Source organism: Propithecus coquereli, unplaced genomic scaffold (assembly GCF_000956105.1).
Source record: "Propithecus coquereli isolate 6110/MARCELLA unplaced genomic scaffold, Pcoq_1.0 Scaffold171, whole genome shotgun sequence".
NCBI lineage: Eukaryota > Metazoa > Chordata > Mammalia > Primates > Indriidae > Propithecus > Propithecus coquereli.
In genome coordinates this window covers 2,637,669-2,662,721 of record NW_012141747.1, presented here as the reverse complement: position 1 = coordinate 2,662,721, position 25,053 = coordinate 2,637,669, and the positions used below count along the sequence as shown (strand labels likewise).

The window sequence follows — 25,053 nt, the reverse complement described above, 5'->3', positions numbered from 1 at the left end:
AGATAATAATCCTAAGCATATATATACACCTAAAAACAAAGCTTTAAAATACATGAAGAACTGAGATGAGTCTTTAATATGCCTCTTGTAGTAATAGAACTAGTGGACTGAAATTCAGCAAGGATATAAAAGAACTGGAAAACACCATCAACCAACAGAATCTGATTGACGTTCATTAAACATTCCACTCACCAATAACAGAATATACATATTTTCAAGTACATATTGAACATTTACCAAGATAGACCAAATCCTGCTTCATAAAACAAATGTAAATAAATCTAAATGAACTTATTAGAAACTTATATTAGAAACAGAAAGATACCAGGAAAAATATCTCCAAAACTTGAAATTAAACAACAGACTTCAAAGTAATCCATGGAGCAACAAGAAAGTCTCAAGGATATTAGAAAATATTTTTAACTGAATAAAAATGGAAGTGCAACATTTCAAATTTTGTGGGTTGTAGCTAAAGCAGTGCTTAGAGGGAAAATTCCAATATTAAATGCTCATATTAGAAAAGAAGAAAGATCTCAAATCAACAATTTAGCTTCTACCTTAAGAAACTAGAAACAAGAGCAAAATAAATTCATAGCAAGGATCGAAATAATAGATGTAAGAGCAGAAATCAGTAAGATTAAAAACAAAAAAAACAATGGAGAAGAATCAGTGAAACGAAAAGGTGATTTTTTTAAAAAAGATCAATAAAATTGATAATCCTATTGAAAGACTGACCAAAAAAGAAGACATAAATTACCAATAGCAGCAATATGAGGGGCTATCACTACACACCCCTCAGACATTAGAAGGACCATAAGGGAGCACCATAAACAATTGTATCTACATAAATCCAACAACTTAAATGAGATGGACCAATTACTTAAAAACCATAACTACCAAACTCACACGAGATGAAAGAGAAAACCTAAAGAGTCCTATAACTAATAAATTGAACTTGTAGTTAAAAACCTGAACAAGAAATCTCCAGTCCAAGATGATTTCAGTAGTGAATCCTGCCAGACATTAAAAGAAGAAATGTCACCAACTCTATGTAGTCTCTTCCAGAAAGTTGAAACGGAGGAAATACTTTCCAATTTATTTTATAAGACCAGCATTACCAAGACAAAGACAATATGAGAAAAAAAACTACAGACCAATATTTCTGAAGAACACAGATTTAACAATCCTCAACACAACATTAACAAATCGTATTTAACAATATGCATGTACATATATATATGTTTTAAAATCACAACCAAGGAGAGTTTATCCAGAGAATGCAAGGCTATTCAGTATTCAAAAATCAATCAGTGTAATTCATCATGTTAGCAGACCACAAAAGCAAAACCACATGATTGTATCAATTGATGCAGGAAAAAATTGGACAAAATTTAACATCTATTCATGAAATAAAAATCAACACTTAAGGCTGGGCGCAGTGGCTCACGCCTGTAATCCTAGCACTCTGGGAGGCCAAGGTGGGCGGATCGTTTGAGCTCAGGAGTTCGAGACCAGCCTGAGCAAGAGTGAGACCCCATCTCTACTAAAAATAGAAAGAAATTAGATGGACAACTAAAAATATATAGAAAAAATTAGTCGGGCATGGTGGCATATGCCTGTAGTCCCAGCTACTCGGGAGGCTGAGGCAGGAGGATCACTTGAGCCCAGGAGTTTGAGGTTGCTGTGAGCTAGGCTGACGCCGCAGCACTCTACTCAGGACAATAGAGTGAGACTGTCTCAAAAAAAAAAAAAAAAAATCAACACTTAACTCAAAATGGATTATAAATGTAAAATGTCTAAAACTCTTAGAGGAAAACATAGGAGAAAGTATTTGTGGCCTGTAAGATTAGGCAAAGAGTTCCAAGACCTAACATCAAAAGTGTAATCCATAAGAGAAAAATTGTTAACTTTGACTTCATCAAAATCTAAAAGTAGACCTCCACTTGATCCAGTAATCCCACTATTGGGTATTTACCCAAAGGAAAAGAAGTCACTTTATCAAAAAGACACTTTCAGTAGAATGTTTATTACAGCATAATTCACAATCACGAAGATGTGGAATCAACCCACGTGCCCATCAATTCATGAATGGATGAATAAAATGTGGTATATGTATACCATGCAGTGCTATTCAGCCATAAAAAATGAATTAATACCTTTTGCAACAATCTGGGTGGAACTGGAGGCCGTCCTCCTAAGTGAAGTCTCACAAGAATGGAAAAACCACGCCTGTAATCCTAGCACTCTGGGAGGCTGAGACAGGTAGATCGCTCAAGGTCAGGAGTTCGAGATCAGCCTGAGCAAGAGTGAGACCCTGTCTCTACTAAAAAGTAGAAAGAAATGATCTGGACAACTAGAAATATATATATATATAAAAATTAGCTGGGCATGGTGGCGCATGCCTGTAGTCCCAACTACTTGGGAGGCTGAGGCAGAAGGATCACTTGAGCCCAGGAGTCTCAGGTTGGTGTGAGCTAGGCTGACACCACGGCACTCTAGCCTGGGCAACAGAGCAAGACTCTGTCTCAAAAAAAAAAAAAAAAAAAAAAAAAGACTGGAAAAACAAACACCACATGTACTTACTATTAAATTGGAGCTAACCAATCAGCACTCGTGCACAGATGGAAGGAAAACTCAACAGAAATCACGCAGGTGGGGGGAGGGGAGGAGATGGGTGAAATCATACCTAATGGGTACAGTTTACACTATCTGGGTGGTGGACACACTTATAACTTTGACTGAAGCAGTGCAAAAGCAATCCATGTAACCAAAACATTTGTACCCCCATAATGTTCTGAAATTAAAAAAAAAAAACTTGCTCTGTAAGATAATATTAAGAGAAGGAAAAGACAAGCTACAGTCTGGGAGAAAATATTGACAAATCACATATCTGACAAAAGACTTGTATTTGGAATATATAACTAATTATCATGAGTCAACAATAAGGAAACTACCCAATTTAAAAATGGACACAAGATATGAACAGAATGCTTCACCAAAGAGAATATACAGATGGCAAAAAAATGTTGAAAAGATGAACATGAAAAGATGTTCGGTGTCATTAGCCATTAGAGAAATGCGAATTAAAACCTGATAAAGTACCACTGCTCCTTTCTTAGATTAGCCAGGACTTAAAGTACTGACAGTGCTCAATCTCCTTGAGGATGTGGAACAGCTGGATCACCCACACATCGCCGGCGGGAAATTGAAATGGTGGGGTCACTCTGGAAATCAGTTTGGCAGTTTCTTATGAAGTTAAACATACACTTTCCATATGACCCAGCCATTGTACTCTTAGGTTATTTAGTTCAGAGAAATGAAAACGCATTCACCCAAAAACCTGTACATAAACGTTTATAGCAGCTCTGTTCATAATCACTAAAACCGGAAACAACCCCGATTTCTTTCAGTGGGTGAATGAACAGCCCGGCTGTGGAGCATCCGTGCAATAGGAAACCACTCGACAGTGAGAAGGCACAGATATCGATAGGCACAGCAACTTGGATAAGTTTCAAAGGCATCATGCTGGGCAGAAGAAGCCAGGCGCAGAAGGTGACACGCCGCATGACTGTATTGTTATGACGTTCTTGAAAAGACAATACAGTGATGGAGAACAGAGCAGAGCTTGCGGAGTTAAGGGAGTGGAGGGAGTGTGGGAGCTGGGGAGAGAACTGTTCTGTGTCTTGATTGCGATGATGACTACATAAATTTATGTGTGTGGTAACGTGTAGAACTGTGCCCCAGAACAAAATGGGGGGCAGAGCAGTGTTGTGCTTTCGGGTGAAAGATCCGCGTCGGTCCTTCCTTCTCTGCTAACTTCCCCCTAAGTTGGGTCCCTCTTCCCCTTCTCTGATGTCCTGACCAATTTCCCTCCTTCGGACAGTCCGTCAGCACCCTGTTTCAGACTCCCTGGAGAGCTCAGACTAGGTTGCCTGGTCTGCTATTTAAGGCTCTGTGTTCAACCTCTTCCTTCCTGCCAACCTCCTCGTACCTTCCTTCCCTCTTTTCCCCAACTCTCCCCGCGCACTTGGCCACCCAGCTTTTCCCTGGGCTGTCCTCCCCACCACCAAGCAACCACGTATTCCTTGAAGCCACCTCACATCCAGCCCCCCCAAGACTTCCCTGACCACCTCACATGGCTGGTCTCCCTCCCTGGTGAACCCCCTCAGCAACTTGTTGAAACTTCTCACCCAGCTACGTTGCACTGTGCCTTGTATAACAGCTGTGAAGACCTCTTCATTTTTGCTTGAGGGAGTGCCTTGTGCATAGAAAGTGCTAATCAGAGAAGAGAACAAAGGGTATTCTCCTGTTTCTAATTGCTGTAATCTGGAGGACCCTCAAGTCAGAGGTGTAAGAAGGGCCTGGAAAAGGGAGAGGGAATTGGCAGATGCTAGGCTAAGGATAGGAGTTTCGGTTAGGCAGGAAGGATACGTTTTTGAGATCTGTTGCACAGCAGGGTAACTATAGTTTATGATACTGTGCAGTATTGTGTATTTCAACATTGCTGAGAGAGTACGTTTCTAATGTCTAACCACAAAAAGTAACTGAAGTAATGGGGATGTTAATTAGCTTGATTTAATCGTTCTACGTCGTATGCACATATCAAAACATCACATTGTACCCATAAATATATATATTATTATTAGTCAATTAAAAACAATTTAAAAATGTAAAATCCCGTTAATGCCAAGGATGGGGCCTGTAAGGTAACCTGTTCCCCTGCTTCCCTGGGAGTCTGTCTATATTGCAGTTAAACAGATTATTGAGTTCTGCCCCACGGGTGACTTTCTGCCTCAGTCCCCTCCTGTGTCCATCCAGATAGGCTACATTGTGCTGTGGAGACAAATAATCCCAAATCTCAATAAACCCGATATGTTCAACACAGAGCTGCTGGGGCCTTCGCCGTGAGATGTCCTCACTCAGAGACCCGGGCTGAGAGAGGATTCATCTCTCTTGTTGCCAAAGTAGGAAGAAGGAAGGGGGCAGGTTTTACACTGACTCTTCATGCTTCTCTTGAGGACCGACACATGCCATTTGTGCCGACAGGTTCTTGGCCTAGGTGAATCATGAGGCCACGCCTAACTTCCAGGGGCAGAGAAGTGCATTCCTACTCTGTCTGGAAGGCAAACCAGAAATATTTGGTGGACAGCAATGCTGACAACCACAGGTGACCATGACAATGGGAAAAGCCGCTCTTCCTAGGAGCTGGGGCTGGAGTCGCAATCTTCCCTTGGTTCTCTAGAGTATCCTTCACCGACGGGGAACACAAACACTGGGGTCCTTCCTGTTAGCATGCAAGGCCGTTTTTCTGAATGGTGTGTTTTGTTTCTGTGCTATAAATTTAAGCAGCCAGAATTAGTCACTCTCAGTTCTGTGCTCCCAGAGCACTGGGTCCATCGCTCCATGACAGATCATGCCACAGTGATTTTGGGGGAGCTGTAGGACGAGGCAGGAGAGTGCGTTGCCTTGTGGCGTGGGCACAGGAGCCAGCCCGCACCGCCACTCCCTAGTCTGTGATGCTGGCGAGTTACACAGCCTGTCGATGCCTCAGCTCCTTCCCTGTGAAATGGGGATGATAATAGTACCCACCTTATGGGGTTGTTGCGAGGATTAGTCAAGTTTGATATATGTAAAGCAGATCATATGGTACCTGTTATATAGTCAGTGCCCAACAAATGTTAACTATGTAACCAAACTTCCCAAGATGCCCAATGAAGGGCTCTTCAGAATAGATAACCTAGGGCTCTCTGAGCCCTGCATTCAAAAATCAAAAGGTGAGGGTTACATCAATGTATATTTAAAGCATACACACACGTACCCTTCCTTCCCTTTTCCTCTCCCTCTCTCCCTTTCTCTCTGTTTCTCTCTCTCTCTCAAACTCAAGAAGACAACCACAATCCAATTGAAAAACAGGCAGAAGATTCAAACAAACACTTCACCAAAGGAAATATATGAATGGCCATTAAGCAAGCAAAAAATTGTTCAGTATCACTAGGCATCAGGAAATACGAATTGAAACCACAAACGTAACACTTCAGTGGCTAAAGTAAAAAAAAAAAAAAAAAAAAAAAAAGATTGACAGTATCAAGTGTTAGCAAGAATTATAGCAACTGGGACATTTATATGCTGCTGGTGGAAATGCAAAAATGGTCTAGCCAGCTTTGTACAATAGCGTGGCAGTGTCTTATAAGGTTAAAAAGATACCCTTAGCATGTGACCCAGCAATTTCATGCCTCTGGATTTACCCAAGAGAAATGGATGCCTGTATCTACACAAGATCTGTACACAAGTATTCAGAACAGCATTATTCTTAATACTCCCCACCTGGGAACAACCCAAATGTTGTAGCATATTCATGCAACGGAATACTACTCAGCTGTAAAAAGGAGTGAAATATTAACACATGCAACAACATGGATACATCTCGAAAACTTCGCGCTAAATAAAAGTCAAAGACTGCGTACTATGTGATTCCGTTTACATGAAATTCTAGAAAAGATGGCACTAAGTTGACAGATCAGTGGTTGGCTGTGGCTGTGGTTGGGGGATCCACAACCAAGACACGGGAGAAAACCCGTTAGGGTGAGGGGACGTGTGTGTATCATGTCGTATGTCTTGGTTGTGGTGGTGGTTACACAATGACCAAAATTCATCCAACTCTGTACTTAAAATGGGTGAATTTTATTCGATGTAAATAATGCCTTAAAAAAGAACCCGAAGCCTGATTGTTGAAGGGTCTTTCATCCTGTCATCCCAGTGCTTACATGTGGTGGTCTCGGGGCCTGCCCAGCGTACCTCCTTGTTGGAAATAAGGTCATTCCAGGCTCATTTTCTTTCTCTGGCCTCATAGCTGCAGAGCCAGATGACAGTGACCGATTTCCAGTGGGCACCACGGCATGTCCCAGGCAGAGGCTGACGGAAACAAGCTTGTGTTTTTATCACTAATGATATGAACCTTCATCGGAGCCTCTGCCAGGCCGTGTTGGTCGTCATTACACCCATTGAAGAGGAGAACATAGCAATAATGAGCTGGGTGTTATCGGCTCACAAATAATTTATAATGGGCAAACTAGGGCAGGAACAGGGCTTTTTTTGGCTAAGGAGGTTGCATGTCACTCTAAAATCTAGGCCAAAAAATTATTTATAATGCATAGACAGTCACTCAGAAAGTTAAAGGGTTCCTTTCTTCTCTCCATGTGTTTGAACACTGTGCTTTTTAGCCTGGACCTGCAACAAGACGCCTCAGCATCTCGCGGCCACACCTGCAGTTGGCCTGTGATGTGAGAGAGCACATGTAAAGAGAGTGGCTCGGCTTTGTAGAAATCCCTTAACCCCGAATCCAAGAGCAGATAGGAAGGAGGGGAAAGTAGTTTCGCTGCCCTAAGGATAAGGAAAAGACCCTTTAGATGAATGGTAGTGACCACAAACTTTAGGTGGGCTTTAGAGAATTGCTCGAATATTGTCAGGAAATAGCCCAAATTGAGATATATTCAATATAAGATGAGCTGTGATCATGTGTGCTGAAATAAAGACAGGTTGTGTGTGATTGGGCAGAGGCACGCAGAGTGGTTATGGCCATCAGGTGTCTGGGAAAGGATGTTGGAGTGTGCCTTTATGCTTCCAAGGGCTGCTGGGGGAAGCAGAGTCGATATTGATACCTGCCCCAAGAGAGGTGCGTCCCCATCCACCAGCACCCTCTGTCCTGACCACATGTTGGCCGGGAGCCTCCTGATGAATGATTAGCTCCCCCGGGAACGTTGACCCCCAAGCCCTGGGGTGCCTGGACCAGCAGGCAGACCATGTTTGACGGGCCCTGCCACTGCGGCCCTGTTCTCTCTCACGGAGCCAACATTCTAGAACAAGTCCACCTTGGGTGAATTTGGGAGGAAGAGAGGGTCGGCTCTCCCAGCCCTGGATGTCCTTCAAATTAGCTGATTGTTGGTGAAGGGCTGCAGCATGTCGTCCGATCAAGGCCCCTCAAGCCGTGCCGCTTCCTGGGCTTGCCAGGGAGGGCTTTCTGCCTCATGTGTTCCCTGTTGGGTTGTCTGTTAGAGCAGCCCCTAGAGCTCTGAGTCCCTATTCAAGTTCCCAGGGATCCTAGGGTTGCTCAGAGGGGCCTCGGTGGCTTGGGAGAGGTCCCCTCCCCTCAAACTGAGCAGCTTTACTTTGGTCTCTTCTATAGATGTGCAGTGTAGGCTGTCATTTTTTAAAAAATAGACTTTATTTTTTAAAGCAGTTCTAGGCTCACAACCAAATTGAGTGGAGGGTACAGTGATTTTTTTTTTTTTTTTTTTTTGAGACAGAGTCTCACTATGTGGCCCGGGCTAGAGTGCTGTGGCATCAGCCTAGCTCGCAGCAACCTCAAACTCCTAGGCTCAAGCAATCCTTCTGCCTCAGCCTCCCGAGTAGCTGGGACTACAGGCATACACCACCATGCCCGGCTAATTTTTTCTATATATTTTTAGTTGTCCAGTTAATTTCTTTCTATTTTTAGTAGAGATGGGGTCTCGCTCTTGCTCAGGCTGATCTCGAACTCCTGAGCTCAAACAATCCGCCCACCTCGGCCTCCCAGAGTGCTAGGATTACAGGCGTGAGCCACGCGCCTGGCATTTTCTCATATTCCTCCATCCCCCCACCGTCTCCCCCACTATTGGCATCCCCCACCAGAGGGGGACGTTAGTTACAACTTATGAACCTACACTGACACATCGTCATCACCCAGAGTCTGTAGCTAACATTAGGCTTCACTCTTGGTGATGCACGTTCTACGAGTTTGGACAAATGTGCAGTGACACGTATCCACCGTGGTGGTGTCGTACTGAGTAGTTTTCACTGCCCTAAAAATCTCTGTGCTTCACCTTTTTATCCCTCCCTAATCCCTGGCAACCACTGATCCTTGTGCTGTCTCCATAGTTTTGCCTCTTCCAGAATGTCATATAGTTGGACTCGTACAGTATGTAGCTTTTTCAGACTGGCATCTGTGACTTAGTGATATGCATTTGAGTTTCCTTCATGTCATTTTTAAAAAGGGCTCAGCTGCTTTTAGCAGCTTTGACAGCCACATGCAGTACCTGTCATACGTCAGCCCCGAGTCTGCACAGCTTACAGACTGTTTTGTGTAGGGTATGCCTCGTCTCCCCAGCAGGATGGGGAGCTCCTTGGGGCAGGGGCCAGGTGTGCCCTGGTGGCACATGCAGGACATCTGGCCACCCCTTGTGCCTTGGCACCAGGCTGGGTGCTGTGGGGGTGAGGGGGATGTGGTTTGAGCCTGAGGAAGGGCTTTCAGAGCGCAGCACTTGCGAGAAGAAGTGTGTCACTTGGTCTCTGAAGTCAAAGTGAGCAGCATCTGGCCACAGCCAATCTGGGTAAAATGTTGCATCTGAGTCAGAACTTAGTGATTATTAATGCTGTCTCTCTCTGTGGCCAAGAGTCTAGCAAAACATTTTCTATCTCCGTTACTCAGCTCTGAAATGTGTCTAACATTACCTTCCTGAAACAGTTTTTGGTAAGATGATCACGCTAGAATGTGCTCTATTACAAAGTACCTCCATTTCAAAACAAAGCCTTTATGAAGTGGAATGTCGCAGTAACCTGTGTGTTTTGTGTTTACAGAGCTTCTCGAAACAAGTCTGAGAAGAAGCGTCGGGACCAGTTCAATGTTCTCATCAAAGAGCTCAGCTCCATGCTCCCTGGAAACACGCGGAAAATGGACAAAACCACCGTGTTGGAAAAGGTCATCGGATTTCTGCAGAAACACAATGGTAAAGGTCACGTTCCTCCATTTTAACTCCACCCTGCCCTTCCCATGCGGCCCTGACTTCATCAGTTGGTCTTCCTGGTTGGTTCTCTGTCCCCGGCAGGCCCAACCCCACAGTCGTAGGCTTCCCCTTCCAAAGGCACCCTCTGTAATAGCCCATCTCCAGCTGGTGGGGAGGAGACACTCACCTCCCAGATTGCTTTATTAACCAGACAGGAGACTCCAGAGTACCTCGCAGGTAACACCCAGCCCGAGAGGGGTGGCATTCACAGTGGGAGCGTCTTCATCAAAACTCCCTGGAGCAAACCTCTTGTGTTCACCCCTGAGCAGATGTGGTGCTCAAGTACTCATTTCCTGCTGGGTCAGACTATAGGAGCTTTTTCGTCCCTCTCTGCCACTGCCTCCAAACTCTTTGGTCTTCTGAACTACACTGTGAAAAAATAAATTGAAAATAATTCATTTACTTAATGTCAAATCTGTTGTATTTTTATTAAGATATAATTTCTATACCATAAAATTCACCATTTTAAACTATAGAGTGCAGTGGTTTTTAGTATATTTTTACAAGATTATGCAGCCATCCATCACCGCTATCTAATTTCATCACCCCAAAAAGAAACCCTTTACCCAGTGGGGCACGGTGGCTCACACCTGTCATCCTAGCTACTTGGAAGGCTGACATGAGAGGATCACTTGAGCCCAGGAATTTGAGGTTACAGTGAGCTGAACATGCCACTACACTCTAGCCTGGGGGACAGAGCAAGACCCTGTCTCAAAAAACAAATAAAACCAACAAACAAACCCAGAGATCTGTACTCATGAGCAGTCACTTCCCTTGTTCTCCCCGACCCCAGGTCCTGACAATGGCTAGTCTGTTTTCTGTCTGTGGATTTGCCTATTCTGGGCATTTTATACAAATAGAATCATACAATATATGGTCTTATATGTCTGGCTTCTTCACTTAGGCATCTATGTTTTAGCATGTGTTAGTAGTACTGCATTCTATTTTATGGACAAATGATATTCCATTGTGTGGATATATACCATATTTTGATTATCCATTTATAAGTTGATGAATATTTGGGTTGTTTCTAATTTGGGGCTGTTACAAATTATGCTACTTTGAACAGTCATGTACACATTTTTAAGTTAATACGTGTTTTCTCTTCTCTTGGGTATATTCCCAAGAGTGGAATTGCTGGGTCAAATGGTAACTAATGTTTAACTTTTTGACCAAATTCCAAATTGTTTTCCAAAGTGGCTACACCATTTTACATTCCCAGCAGCAGTATATGAGGGTTCCAGTTTCTCCACACCCTCGCCAACACACTTGTTATTGTCATTATTATTATGATGATGATGATTGTTGTCGTCTCCCTAGTGGGTGTAAGGATATCTCATATGGCTTTGATTTGCATTTCCCTGGTGACTAATGGTGTTGCATGTTTCATGATCTTTTCATGTGTTTATTGGCCATTTGTATATCTTCTTTGGAGAAATGCCCGTTCAAATCCATTGCCCATTTTTAAATTGAGTTTATTTATCTTTTTATTCTTGAGTTGTAAGTGTTCTTTATATGTTCTGCATACTTAAACGCTTATCAGATGTATAATTTGCAAATATTTTCCCTCATTCCGTGGATTATCTTTTTACTTTCTTAATGATGTCCTTTGACACATAAAGGTTTTTAATTTTAACAGATTATGTCCAGCTTATTTTTTTCCTTTGATTGCTTGTGCTTTAGGTATCGTTTCTAAGAAACCGTTGCCTGATCTAAAGTAATTAAGATTCATATATGTTTTTTTCTAAGAGTTCTGTAGTTTTAAACTGTAGGTTAGGTATTTAGAGATTTGATCCATTTTGAGTTAGTTTTGTGGATAGTCTGAAGTAGGAAGTCAAAATTCATTCTTTTGCATGTGAATATCCAGCTATCCCAGCACTCCATTTTTTTTTTTTTGAGACAGGGTCTCACTCTGTCGCCCCGGGTAGAGTGTGCAGTGGTGTCATCACAGCTCACTGCAACCTCAAATTCCTGGGCTCAAGTGATCCTCCTGCCTCAGCCTCCTGAGTAGCGGGGACTACAGGCTTGTGCCACCACATCGGGATAATTTTTCTATGTTTAGTAGAGACAGGGTCTCGTTCTTGCTCAGACTGGTCTCAAACTCCTGAGCTCAAGTGATCATCCCGCCTCAGCCTCCCAAAGTGCTAGGATTACAGGTATGAGCCACTGTGCCTGGCCCATTCTTTTTCTTTTTTAACCTTTTAATTTTTTATAAAAGTACAACACGTACAGATAATACACACATCGTAACTGTATGATTGAAGTAATTATTACAAAGTGAACACAGTTGGGGAGCCAATACCCAGGTCAAGAAATAGAAGCTTTCCCAGTAGATGACCCTTCCTATCTACCTGTGCTGTCCCCTGAGGTAACCTCTATTCTGACTTCAGCACCATAGGCTGGTTTCACCTGTGAGAACCTGAGATGGAATTACTATTATGCACATAGTGTCTGTGAGATCCATCCACATTCTCCTGGTGCTATGGCTAGTTCCTCTTCACTGGTGTATAGTGTTCCACCACATGAATTTACCACTCAAATCCATCCTTGCACACGTGTCTTTCTCAAGCCACTCTCTCCCTTTTACTCTCCTAAAAGCCCTTTTACCTCTTGGTGCTAATCACACCTATCCTGCTAATCACCCAGGATGGTACAAAAATGCAGAGAACAGTTAAGAGGGCTAAGGATCTATTAACAAGCAGGAAGAGCAGAATCTTTTCTTTAACCATGACACCAAACATAATAAAGTCAGAAATGTCAGAACTAGTGAGGAAATAATTACAGTTCTGTACTTATGGGGGTGCTTCTCTTCCTCTGAACATCTTCCTAGACAAGATGATTTCATGGAAAAGGATGCGGCTGGAACATCAGAAAGTTTTGTTATACTTCTTATTATTTTATTATTTCTTTGATAATCGTATATACCTATTAAAAATGTGACAGTGATGATATAACTTCCCATTTTCTTCCCAAAGCTGCCCAGGGGAAGAGTAAAGAACATGTTAATTGCTTCTGTTAAAAGTCAGGGAAGACCAATCAAGCAGGATTGGAATAAAGTGTTACAGCAGTATTTGATCACCCTAATAATTTAATCAGAATGGTTTTATTTCCTAAATAATGATTTAGCCAAGTGAAATAGCAGGTTGGTTTGATTGCCAAGATATTTTGTGCAAATTACTCAAACTAGGTCAGTGCCACTGAAAAGCAGGACAGCTGTTAAGTAGGCCAGCCGGGATCAAGTTCATCAGTGTGACATTTATGCTGGGCTCTGTCCGCTGTGGAATTACAGAATTGTCAAATCTGGGCCCTGGAAAGGATCAGTCAGCAGAAAGGCAGCCTCCAAACACCGGGAGTGCCTGTCTCATCTTGCCTTTTTCGTAAGATGAAGGCCTACTCCGCACAACCCGCTCAAACACAACCGGGATCACACCGGGATCTCACTCATGTCTGTGATTCCGTATTCCAAAGAAAGCAGCACTTCCATGGCAGACTTTATGGAGAAATAGAGTGGTTGCTTGGACCAAAATTTGAATTAAAGCAAAAAACAAACAACCGCTTTCCTTTACTTACAATCGTAATGGACCTGGACTCTGCAGGCATCTGCAACAAAGTAGAGAATAATGACGGTCACCATCTATTCAGGGCTCACCGTGAGCCGTGCACTGTTCTAAAGGCTCTCTAAGCTTCACAGCAGCACTTTGAGTTAGTACCATTGCACAGATGAGGCAACCAAGGCACACAAGGTTACGTCACTCACCCGAATCAGACAGCCAGGAAGATGTGGCATCTAAACCCAGCTACCTGTCTCCAGAACCCAAGTTTTTGACACTACACTGTACTGCTTCTCCTCAAGAGGTGCTTCATGGGGCTCATAGATCTGTATATCAGGGTTGCACCATAGCCGTCCATGAGTGTCCCTTTAGACTACTGGTTCTCGACCTTGGCTGCCCACTAGAATCACCTGAGGAGCTTTTTAAAAATACATATGACTGGTTAACACTTCATAGACCAATACCTCAGAATCTCTGGGGTTGGGACCCCAGCAGTGTGCTGGAACCAGTTCGTACCAGCTTGCAAGAGAGGACTATCAAATTTTCAGGACTTTTGTAAGCCAGTTGATGTCAAGTTGGTAGCTTGAAATCAGCCATGTTAAGAATACGTGCACCATAGAAATGGGCAGACGCTACAGAGCAGGGCTTTTTATGGTGGGGGTGGAGAGCCTTTACCAGGTGACTGATAGGTAAGGCCCAGGTCAGTATTTTTAAAGCTCCCTGGTGACTCCAATGTGCAGCCAGGGTTGGGAACTATGGATTTAGACATGCTTCTGCCTTCATGCTAAAAGGAGACCACATGATAAGTAAGGAAAGATGATCAGGTCCAAGTCGTCATTATAGTTATTTAGCTCTTTCCTCAATAATCTTCCAAGCATTGTTATTTTCTCAGCCTGGGAAATAAATCTTAATCCTGGGTTGCACACTTGTTCTCTCTGAAGTAGTCCAAATCAAAATGAGAATCTGACTGCGTGTCTTTGTAGCAAAATTGTGTGTTAACAGTATCTATTATAAGAGAGGAACCTCTAAATTATATAGATAGCAGGACATTTTGAACACCCTTGTCCACATCCAGCTAAATGTTTGTTCTACACAGCCAGGCTGTCCTACATGTTATCCTCTTCCTGGGTGAGTCTCAAGCTGATTTAATGAAATTTTCTCCCAGCACCAAATCCCGTTTCTCATTTATGCCTCTTTAATGTGTCTGCCTGCGTGGATGGGGAGTGGGGTGGGAGGCCTGCAGAACAAGGAGAGATGTCCCTATTGGGCAGGGTAATATTTACCCAGCCCTGTAGCAGTTTATACCCCATTTTCCAGACTTTTCTTTGACACATGCAGCCCAAAGATGCACTGCTCCTTGTTCAGACACACCAGAGTTGAGCGCTCTAGGGCACAACTGCAAATTATACCAGAGTAGCATTTTTGGGTTTGGCTGGTAATTGCAATAGTTTCCTACAAAAATGGCTCCCAGGTGGTTTTGTTTTCCTCGAAATTTAGAAACCACTTTGACCATCCCTCTTTGCTAATCCTACCCTGTCACTTGTATCTTACAACATTGATCTCATCAAATGCCAGTGGAGACATGATTATAGCACTAAATTGTACTTCCCAGTGTAATGTTTTTTCCTCACTTTGAGACATCTTATCTAACATATATTTTTTAATATTCTCTGAATTGAACCTTAACTTCCAAGGACTGTCCTCGAATTGTTGAAGTACAAAGCGGGTCACATGGCTGCTTTCAGCATTAGTATGCCGGCTTTGAGAAAATATCCAGCCATATGGAAAAATGATCTAAAAATGACTTATGTAAAAGGAACAGGTCCTTCATTTTCCTTCACCATTAAGTTGAATGGACCTCTATCTAAATGAAATTTGGTCTGCCATAAAGACTCCTCTCCTGGAGAATTAATCCACAGTTCGATCCTAATGGTCAAAAGAGTCTTACAGATGAGTGTACTTTGTGGGGAGAAGAAGAGGACATTAATGGGATTAGTATATTAGCACATCCTGGGTCCATCTGTTTTCTTAGGGGGTCAAACTGTGGCACCATTCGTTTGAAGAACTGGGAGGTTCACCCTCTCTCCCTCACCTTGGCCAGCATGGCAGAACGCTCTCTGGCCAAGATCTGTGCACGGTGCCCTGCCTCTGCTTCCCATGATGTATTTCACCACATGCATCATGGCGCCGCACTGTGCGGTGACCCCACACGCTGAACCTCCCTTGAGCACCCTCTCCAGTGGTGTTGCCTGCCTGACTGCTGGCACGGTTTCCTCTCCTGGCTTTCTTCCTGTGTTACCAAAAGCTCCTAGCAGCTCTTTTGTGCTCCTTTAAAATCACAAAGACAAGAATCCAATTGTGTAACAGCAGGGGCAACTTGTTCTTTCTGACGTCTTGAAGGAAGAAACCTTCCCGGTAGAGCGGAACATTGCCGGGAACGTTGGGTCATAGAATTAGTAAAGGTTTACAGATTCACACGTGTGTAACTTAGCTCTTCACATCCTTTGTGCATGAGTAACCACTGCATTCATTCAAATGGCAGAATTCATTCCCCGTGCTCCATGTAGGAGAGATTACCAGAAACACAGGAGCAAAAGCGAGAGCCTTGAATCTTTCTCCTGGTTTAAAGTTCATAGATTATCTGCCTGAAAAATTTGCATTCTCCAGAAAGTTGTTAAACAGGTTAGTTTTATTTTCTGAGGTATAAGTCTTAATGTTCTTTCGTTTTTCCTAGCACGAAGAAAATAATCCCTGAAGAAATCTCTTACTACATAAAGTAGAGCAAAATGTTGATTTAAGATGGAGGATAAACTGAAGGAAAAACAAATAATATTTGATATCGCATTTGAGTTATCTGTGATAACCTTATCAGATAATTTAATAGTAGAACAAAACATTCTTTCCAAAGTGCAGAAGAACTAGAATATTTAAGAAGTCCTGTGTAGGCCAAGAACTATTTGAATTTACAAATGTGAATAATGTTTTCGGTACAAGGTGGTTACGTGAGATGGGTAAACTATAGATTAACCCAAAAAAGTTTTGCAAAGAGTAAGTTCTTGCCTTAAAAGCAACTAAGTAATGTGTATGAGTATAGCACATTATACTTCAGTAATGGAAATTCTGGAAATTATGGAACATGCTGCATAACACAGTGGGTTATTTACCACAAGCCTAAGATGTTTGTGGAATTTTGAAAATCCCAGGTCTCTGAAGTGTTTTGCTTCACCTCAACTGTGATGAAGCAGCTTATGAAGTGTCCCACAATCCCAGTCTTTGTTCCTGTTGCATGGCTAGGTGGTAGCTACCTAATTCCAACCGCTGACAACGGGGTTTGTGATGTGGAAATTTGAGGGCATTGTGCCACCTGCAAGTGGCAGGCACTACACCCATGCAGAGGGTGGGGTACTCTCTTCCCCAAAGCCTCATTAAAGGGGTGTGAGAACATCAAAAGCATTTTAAGTCCATGAAACCCAAAGTTCCCAGTCCTTGGAAAATCAGGGTGACATATTTCCTTATGTTAGTTTCTTAAATTCTGCTGCACAGAGAGTAACACAAAATTACATAGAAGTTACATGTGCTTCATTTATTAATCCAAATTTCTAGGTGCCATCGACTATAAAAGCTTATTTGTGTCTTTTTTTTTTTTAGAAGTCTCAGCACAAACGGAAATCTGTGACATTCAGCAAGACTGGAAGCCTTCATTCCTCAGTAATGAAGAATTCACCCAGCTGATGTTGGAGGTGAAATATACTTTCGAATTAGCTTAATGAGTTGCCAATTAAAATTTAGCTGCTTGTTCCAGATAAGTCCCTGTGCCCAAAGGAAACAACTGTTCTTGACCCTGGAAAGACTTGGTCCTGAAACAGATGCCCTCCTGCAGCACTGCCTGCTCTCACTTACATTGTGGCTACTGAGTTGAGCGATGTACACAAGAATCCCAGAATTGAATGTGGCCGTGAGATATCCCCACGGTGACCACAGGCGGCCCCCTCAGGGCCTCACAGCCAGAGGACACCTAGCCCGGGAGCTGGAAGGGGGCAGGTTGGAGGTAGCTAGAGAGAGGGGAAAGGAGGAAGGGAAATTACATCAGCCTGCACTGGTATTTGACGCAGAGAGGCTCCTCTTTAGAATGCAATATTATATTTTTTTCTCTTAGTAGAAACACATTTTGAAAATAAAAGTCCTCTTTTAAAGTTATGTTTTTATCTTGAGCTCATATTACATCAATATGGCATGTGGCCGTCAACCCTACTAGTGACCCTGTACCTCCCTGGCCAGCCCATGTCCTTTCTGTGCTGAGTAGGATGCTCACATCTCTCCCTCTGGGTTAGGTGCCTACATTTGTCTGCAGAGCTGTATTTTTGAAAACCTGGCTGATCTGAACAAGTGGACTTCCTCAATATCGTGTATCTATCTATGGGTGAAATTCCTCAGTACAGATGAGGATGAGTCTCTACAGAACATCTGGAGAGGTGCTCTGACTTCTAACCTGGGGTTAAGGCTGGAGGTGTTTGGATATGGCACTGGGGGCAGAGGAACTGGGCCCTTGACCAGGAAGAGGAGGACTGGGACAGCCGAGTTCCGCAAAAAGAAGTTAGACGCTGGCCGTGGACCAGTGGTTCCTGGCAGGGGTTTCAGAGAGTGGCTTCTGGGGCTAAATCTTTCTCTGTCTCATCCTATGTGCCTATATAAGAGTGATGTAAACTTCAATTTACATAGATTAACTATGCGGAAAACAGAAAGTACTGGAGTAAGAAAATGCCAGAATGAAGATGTCCAAATATTATGAAATATAAACGCATTAATGAACATTTACATAAGATGAAAGATACTTAAATCTACATGTGAACTATATTTAAAGAAAATACAGAACTTTCTGCAGAAGCAATGCATTTTTAAGTATGTTAAATTTAAAGCAGCTAGTGAAATATAATGTTGAATTAATGCATCATTATGCTACTTTACATAAATCAATTTATCCTTTAATTCTTATGGAAAAGTCGTTAAAACACATAACCCTATAGCATCAGCCTTTTTTTAAGAGCCTGTGGCACAACACTTTTTTTTTTTCCCTAGTGAATTTCAAAGTATCAAAAGTACTGGAGGAAATAAGGCTTTTATAAAGTTAAAAATGGGTACATTTGGGGGCTGGAAGGCAGGACTAAGATTCAGGAGACTGGAATTTCTAGTCTTTTAGATTTGCACGGATGGTCTTTATGCCCTTTCCCCTGCTCCAGTGTAGACTCCGTGAAGCAGATGAAAAGGAAGTCCTGCTAGATGAATGGATTGGATCTGAAATCAGGCCTCACAAGCAGCAGCCTTTTGAGTGTGTTGCAGCTCTGAGTAGTCTGGGAAACCCACCAGCTGGTACTTCTGGTTTATCTCTGACTACGTTAGGCTCCTCTCCCAGCCTAGCTCCCCACGGTCCCCTCTCTGATGGCCTGAGCCGCAGGATGATGTCATCGTTGCCCATGGTGCAGCTTCTCCATGGTGTGGGGCCCTATCCACCTGCACATCCCTGTCCTGTTTCCAGAGCCATCTCAGAGAACACAAGGAATCCAGGAACCATGTCTTGGTGGCCGGGATGTTCCCTCTTTTAAATAATGACAGAGCCCAGGAGAGAACCCATCACGCCCCCCAGGGAACTGCCAGTGCCCTCTGCGTGTGATCCTTCCATCTTCCCTCTTCTCTCACGAAGGCCAAAACCAGACTCCAGGAGGACTCACACAGCTGTGAAGTTTCACAAAGCAAAATTGACCTGATTGCAGGCCTGACTGTGGCTGTGAGCATCTCAACAAGTGGACTCAAAAGGAGGGAAAGCTCGTGTTGACCGGGGATTAGGAAGGTTGTGGAATTTCTGAATTTTATTCAGAAAAGCTACAGCAATCTTTTAGCCCAGAGGTTGTCCCAGAGAACGCAAGAAATGTTCTATCAGATTCAGGAACTGGCAGATAAAAAGAGGAGCTTTCCTTTCCCTCTTCTGTGTGTCGGGTATAAAATTCTGGACCATATGACACCTTTGGAAACATCCCTGTCAAAATTACCTTTCTATGGATAGGGGCACACCACTTTGCTGTCACTTGCCGTGGAATTACTCTCCAGTGCTGCTGGAGGGACTTCCAAAACCACAGTGAGCTTCCTTAAAGCAGTGACTCACTGCAGTTCTTGTACATTTGATGGAAATGCCAATGAGCTGATGAAAGTTATCTTCCATCTATAAATACCCTCAGCTCTTGAACACCCACTCGCTTTACTTTACAAATTCAAGAGGGGCATGGCTCACTGTGCAGGAAGACTATTTGTACCACTCTTGTTTTTCCCAGCCTTCCAGTCTGCTTTTTCCCAGAAAGGTCCAGGTGACATCATCAACAGTGCCCTCACCCCTTAAAAAAAAATTCACCTCCAGGAGGGCTGCAAAGATGATTTAAAAAACGATTTAGAAAAATATTTGGATGGGAAAGAAATAAAAGTTACTGGGATGTACCTCTTTGTTCACAATAACTCATTAATCTAACCCAGAATTTCTCAGCCTTGCACTATTGACATTTGGGACCTGGTGACTCTTTGTCGTGGGGGCTGTCCTGTGCATTATAGGATGTTTCACAGCATCCCTGGCCTCCACCCGCTAGATGCCACCACCACCCACCCACTCCAGTAGTGACAACAAAAATGTTTCCAGACATTGCCAAAATTGTCCCCAATTGAGAACCACTTACGTAATCCAAAAGGATGAGGTTCTATTTAAGAAATGTGCTGTAATAGATTTTTCAGCCTGAAATCCTGCCATACATAAGTGTAAAATAATAAACGAGCCTAGTGTTAATTTTCCTGGTGGAAAGAACTCTTTTGCGCTTTGGCATATTATAAAGATGCCCTTCATGCACAGTTAGTGGCCTCTTTCCGGTTCCTGCTGCCATGTACGTAGCCACACCCTCCCAACTTGAACGGTAAATGCCCTTTTGGTGTAGCAGATTCCCAGTAACACCCTGGCAGGAGCTGGTCAAGTACATATAAAAGGTTTCCAGAACCTTCCAAGCACATATTTAACCTTTTTTTCCCCCAAAAGCAGAAAAACTCCCAGCTTTGGGGGAGATAGTATTTTAAAGATAATAGTCAGTAAAACGACAGTGACAAGTTTGCAGTGAAAGAGCTTATTATTCAATGACTTGTTTTCTGCTGAGGCAGGCTTCATTTTTACTCTTTTCCATCTCATCGGTATACCCCAGATAGCCAGTTGCCAGCGTGACCCCATTCTCTGCTGAATTACGTAGTCTGAATTTTAGAAATCAATTTCAGATGCATTTTATGAAAGCATCACAAGCATCCACACAAAAATAAATCTCAGTAAGGAATCTAAAAACAGCCAAAGTATTCACTTCATAAGAAAACATTACCCATCTAAAACTTGTTATATCTCCAGCACCCAGAACAGTGTGCCTAGCATATAGTAGGCACTCAGTAGATACCTTCAAATGAATGAATTTTTCAGACATTCTGAAATGCTTATGGATCCAGTTGAGTTACACAACCCCCCACACCCACTCAGCCCTGCGGAATAATGTGAATGTTCTTTAGAAACAGTTCCTTCAATCACTATTTCTCCTGTGGCAATGAATGTAGGCAGAGGTCTATCTTGGCCAACAAACACACTTTCTGTTTTTAATGCCCCTGTTAGGTCTGCTATCTTTTGTTAATTGTTTACCGTGGACTCAAAGTGGTATCAAGAGTAGGGGCGATGGGAACCATAAAATGTTGCTGATGATTTTCAATGGTTATAGTGGTCTTTCTAATTCAGCACAATAGTGTGCTTATCATTAAACCTCCTTAGGGAATTTCCATGGCTAAATTTTATTTTATGTTACCAATAGGTCAGTTTTCACTGAGCCTGTGGGGCTTTTTCAAACACTTTTCCTGGGCTAAAGAAATTCTCTATAAGAAACCATCTTCTTGTGTAGGGCAGAAAAGCACTGGGAGGTTATCCATGGAAACATTCCGAGGATTACAAAACAAAGCCAGTATCATAAAATACCATCCTTTATTTCGGTAACGTGCTCCTCCATGAAAGCATTGCTAAGGAGCTTTCAAATGTTGCGTTTTCCACAGGCATTAGATGGCTTCATTATCGCAGTGACAACAGACGGCAGCATCATCTATGTTTCTGACAGTATCACGCCTCTCCTTGGGCATTTACCGGTGAGTGTCTGCTCCTATGGCCTTGCTGGTACATGTTATCGTCTTTTTGTTGAGAATCATTTAGATCTCAGATCAGAGGTGCAGGTATTCAGGGCTGTGTGTGAGAAGGGGATCCGTGGAGAGGTGAGGATAGGACCAGGCCGAGGTCGGGGCCCCAGGAGCAGGTGAAGGGCAGGTGCAGGCATGTGTCATCCTGGAATGGGCGAGGCACTGTGATCTCAGCAAGGCCAGGCCTGGACTAGAGGACATGGGTACAGGTTCTTATCCCCTGTCAGAAATGGGGACAGATAAGAGTCACAGCACAGTTGGCAGAGCTCAGAGCTTTCGCAGAGGCTGATGTCCTGGGTCAACTGAGAGCTGATCAAGGAATGGGCAGCAGATGGCTCTCATTGGGACGTGTTTTGGGACCCACTGGGGACATGCCTGAGATTGCAAGTAGGTTGTGGCAGTGATGGTAAGCGGGGTTGAAATGCTCTGGGAAGACGTTGTCGGGCTGATGTCTTGGAAGACCTCGGGGAGTGAGGCGGGCCTGGGCAGGCTGGGAGGACAGGGTCAGCTCTGCTGTCCAGGGGTGTGCAGCAGAGGCTTGGAGGTAGGGTGGCTGCAGCATGCTCGCAGACCCTGACACATGTCCCTCCCCACTCCCTCCCTCCTCCTCCCTCTTCATTCCTTCCTCCTTCCTTCATTCTCCCGCCTTCTCTCTGCATAAGCCTTGCTGGCTCTCTGATAACCCCCCGGCTCAGGGCGAAGTGACTCACAGACATGCACCTGGCCGGTGGAGGACCCACCTTTGAGGCTCCCTCATGGACCAGCCTTCCCTTTCCTGCCCCACCTTGTGCATTCCTACAGAACGTGACCTTGGATGACAGCTGCACCAAAGCAGCACATGTGACAGATAATAACAAAGCGTCCTCTCTTCCCAACCTCTCAACAAGTCCAGCCAAAACCTCTGCCACTACTCAGCACCCCTGCCCATCGGTGGATGAGCACCCAGTTTATGTGACAAGGAGGGTGACAGCTTGCCCTGGGTTCATATGTGGGACATCTTGGACATCTTGGACAAGGAGGTCACTGGAGGACCTTGGTTCCCTCTCCTTAGCTGCACCTGCCCAGGGAGCAGCGTGGCCTCGCTCCGAGGGCAGCTTCCATCCGCCTTGAGGTGATGCGCGCAGCTCTGCTGATGGCCCAGGGCTGCACATCGTCCTGAGTCACACTTTTCCTGGAAGCCGCCCTCATCCCATCATTTCTGCAAATAACGCTCGCAGCAGCCGCCCACATTTTCCTTTGTGTTCACTGTGTCGTAGCCCGGAAAAGCATTTGTGACTTTGCTAGGCAGGTACCTTCCCATTATGCCATAATCTAACCCTAACTATCTCACCTTTGTGTTCCAGCCCCTTTCCTGAAACTGGGGTGCGCCAGGCTTGGGGGTCCCTCTCCTCCTGATAGCCGTGGGCAGAGGCTCATTCTCACCTCGCCCGGAAGAGGCTGAGGGTGCAGCTGTGCCTTGATCTTAGTCTCAGGCCGGGAGGATGGTGAGGAGGCTGACGCGATGAATACGGAAGTGACCCCTCGTCAGCCCAGTGCCTCTGGGTTGATCTGAGGGTGGCTGAGGACAGAGAGGAGAGGGGGTACTTCTCTGCAGGGAGCTTGTGTTTTGTATTGAATACAAAGGGCTTGGCAGCAATCGGCACTGACCTGAAGAGACCACACGTGGCCTGCTTGATGACCTGGGAGCCAGAGCTGTTTGGGTAAACAGGATTTGCGCTGTGCTTTGTGCTCTTGTAATTGTCTGATGACCCAGTTGCTGTACATGGCAGACGGGACTTAGAAAGTAAGAGGGGGATTCTTCTGACTTGAAATTATGGAGCAGTTTCAGACCACGTTTATAAATTATTTTCTAACTCTGAAAGGGCCACAGATGACCCCGATTCTAATTTATCAACACTAGACCCATTCGAATGCTTATTAAGTATCTATATATAGACCCACGCTCGGGATGGGCAATCCCCCAATTTAACTGAAATTTACTTTTAAGCTTTCATTACCCAGTTTTTAGCAGGATGGTCCTTTGTAAGTGGGTGGGCAAAGGTGACTGAGGATGGAAACTTAGTGGTGTAGCCAGCAGACAGCGGGGTGAGCAGAGCAGACAGTCTGGGAGGCTCACTCTTCTGTTACTTCTACTTTACCGCAAGAAAGCCCAGGGGCTCAGCCAGTGGGACACAGAACAGGGCTTAACTGGCTGTGGAACCCAGCCTGGTCACCACACTGCTCTGCTGCCTTTCTGGTACTAAGGCTTTGGGTCATCATTTAAGAATTCTGCTTTTGCTCTAGTTCACTTGGATTCGTACTTGTTCCTCACAGGAGCCCAGGTTTTGTCCACAGATGATGCATTTCAGAAGGCCCGTGTGAGGCTATTTTTCCATCAGGGTTTGCAATTTTGTTGAGAGATTTCCCCCATTAAACTGTGAGCCACTGACGCTTACTGAGCACTTACTATGTCCTCAGGCACCATTAAGAGTCTCTTACATGCAAGGGCTGTATCACGTTTGCTCTTCTTTCCTTATCAAGGCTACGAAGTACCTTGAACTAGGTATACCAGTTCACAGGTGACAAAACCGAGGCACAGAGGGGGTTCCACAGCCAGCCAGTGCAGAGCTGGGATTGGCACTCAGGCACTTTGGTTCCAGAGCTTGGTGCTTTATCTCTACTTAGGATTCTAAACAGGACAAAATGCAGTTGAATGTTCTCAGGGTGTGGTGGTCAGGAAGGGAGAGAATGAGGAACTGAGAGGCAGTGCTCAGTCTTCGTGGAAGAGGTGGCCATTGAGGGGAGGCACGGCCAGCCAGGACACAGGGGACAAGAGGCTGTGGGCCCCAGCAGGGGCACCCCTGCTAGGATCGCACCAAGCACAGGCTGGCATGCCTGAGGTCCGGTCCCTCGGTCCCTTGTGTGGCTAGGGCTTGGAGGCCTGTGGGTGATGGGAGGACGAGAGCAGCCAGAATTCCTTCCCACTCCTCAGACTGTTGGGCTTAGAGTCTCTCTCTGTTTCCTTCACACTACCAGCATCTCAGACGTGACAGAAGCTCGCGTGATAGATTTTTGTACAGCAATTTCCTGATGAAACATCCTAGAACTTTCTTTACCAGTTTGGCAGAGAAAAGAGAGAAGAAAATAGCTCAAAACAGAAAGTGATTTTAAGATAAAGTCAAGACTTTTCAGTTAGTGGTGACACCAGCACATTTGACCTTCCTCAGCATCTAGAATGAACACAGGCAGTCAAAGAAGAAACATGAGCAAGGTGGGAAAGCCAAGGGCCAGCGGGAGCTTCTGGAATAAAACCCCTTCAGGAGAGACCCAAGGGGAGTGAATCTCACCGTGGACAGAATTCAGAAGTAGTATATGGCTGAGCAGAACCGAATGAGAGACCAAAGTAGGCATAATCTGTGTTTCCTGTTTGGACTTTTGTTTGGTTTTTTTAAGGTTACCTTCCT

General features: G+C 44.2%; 1 protein-coding gene across 3 annotated transcripts in view; it reads left to right on the top strand.

Annotated features, from left to right (window-relative positions):
• The window catches only part of NPAS2 (neuronal PAS domain protein 2), an 85,889-nt gene that overhangs the window by 11,092 nt on the left and 49,744 nt on the right, over positions 1–25,053 (top strand). Inside the window, exons 2-4 of one of the 3 annotated variants that reach the window (XM_012641936.1) lie at positions 9,613–9,761; positions 17,018–17,109; positions 21,473–21,562. In XM_012641936.1, coding sequence (XP_012497390.1) covers positions 9,613–9,761; positions 17,018–17,109; positions 21,473–21,562 — 331 coding nt within the window. Of the gene's footprint in view, positions 1–9,612; positions 9,762–17,017; positions 17,110–21,472; positions 21,563–25,053 lie in introns of those variants that run through there. The other 2 variants (XM_012641937.1, XM_012641938.1) reach the window with 2 other exon arrangements.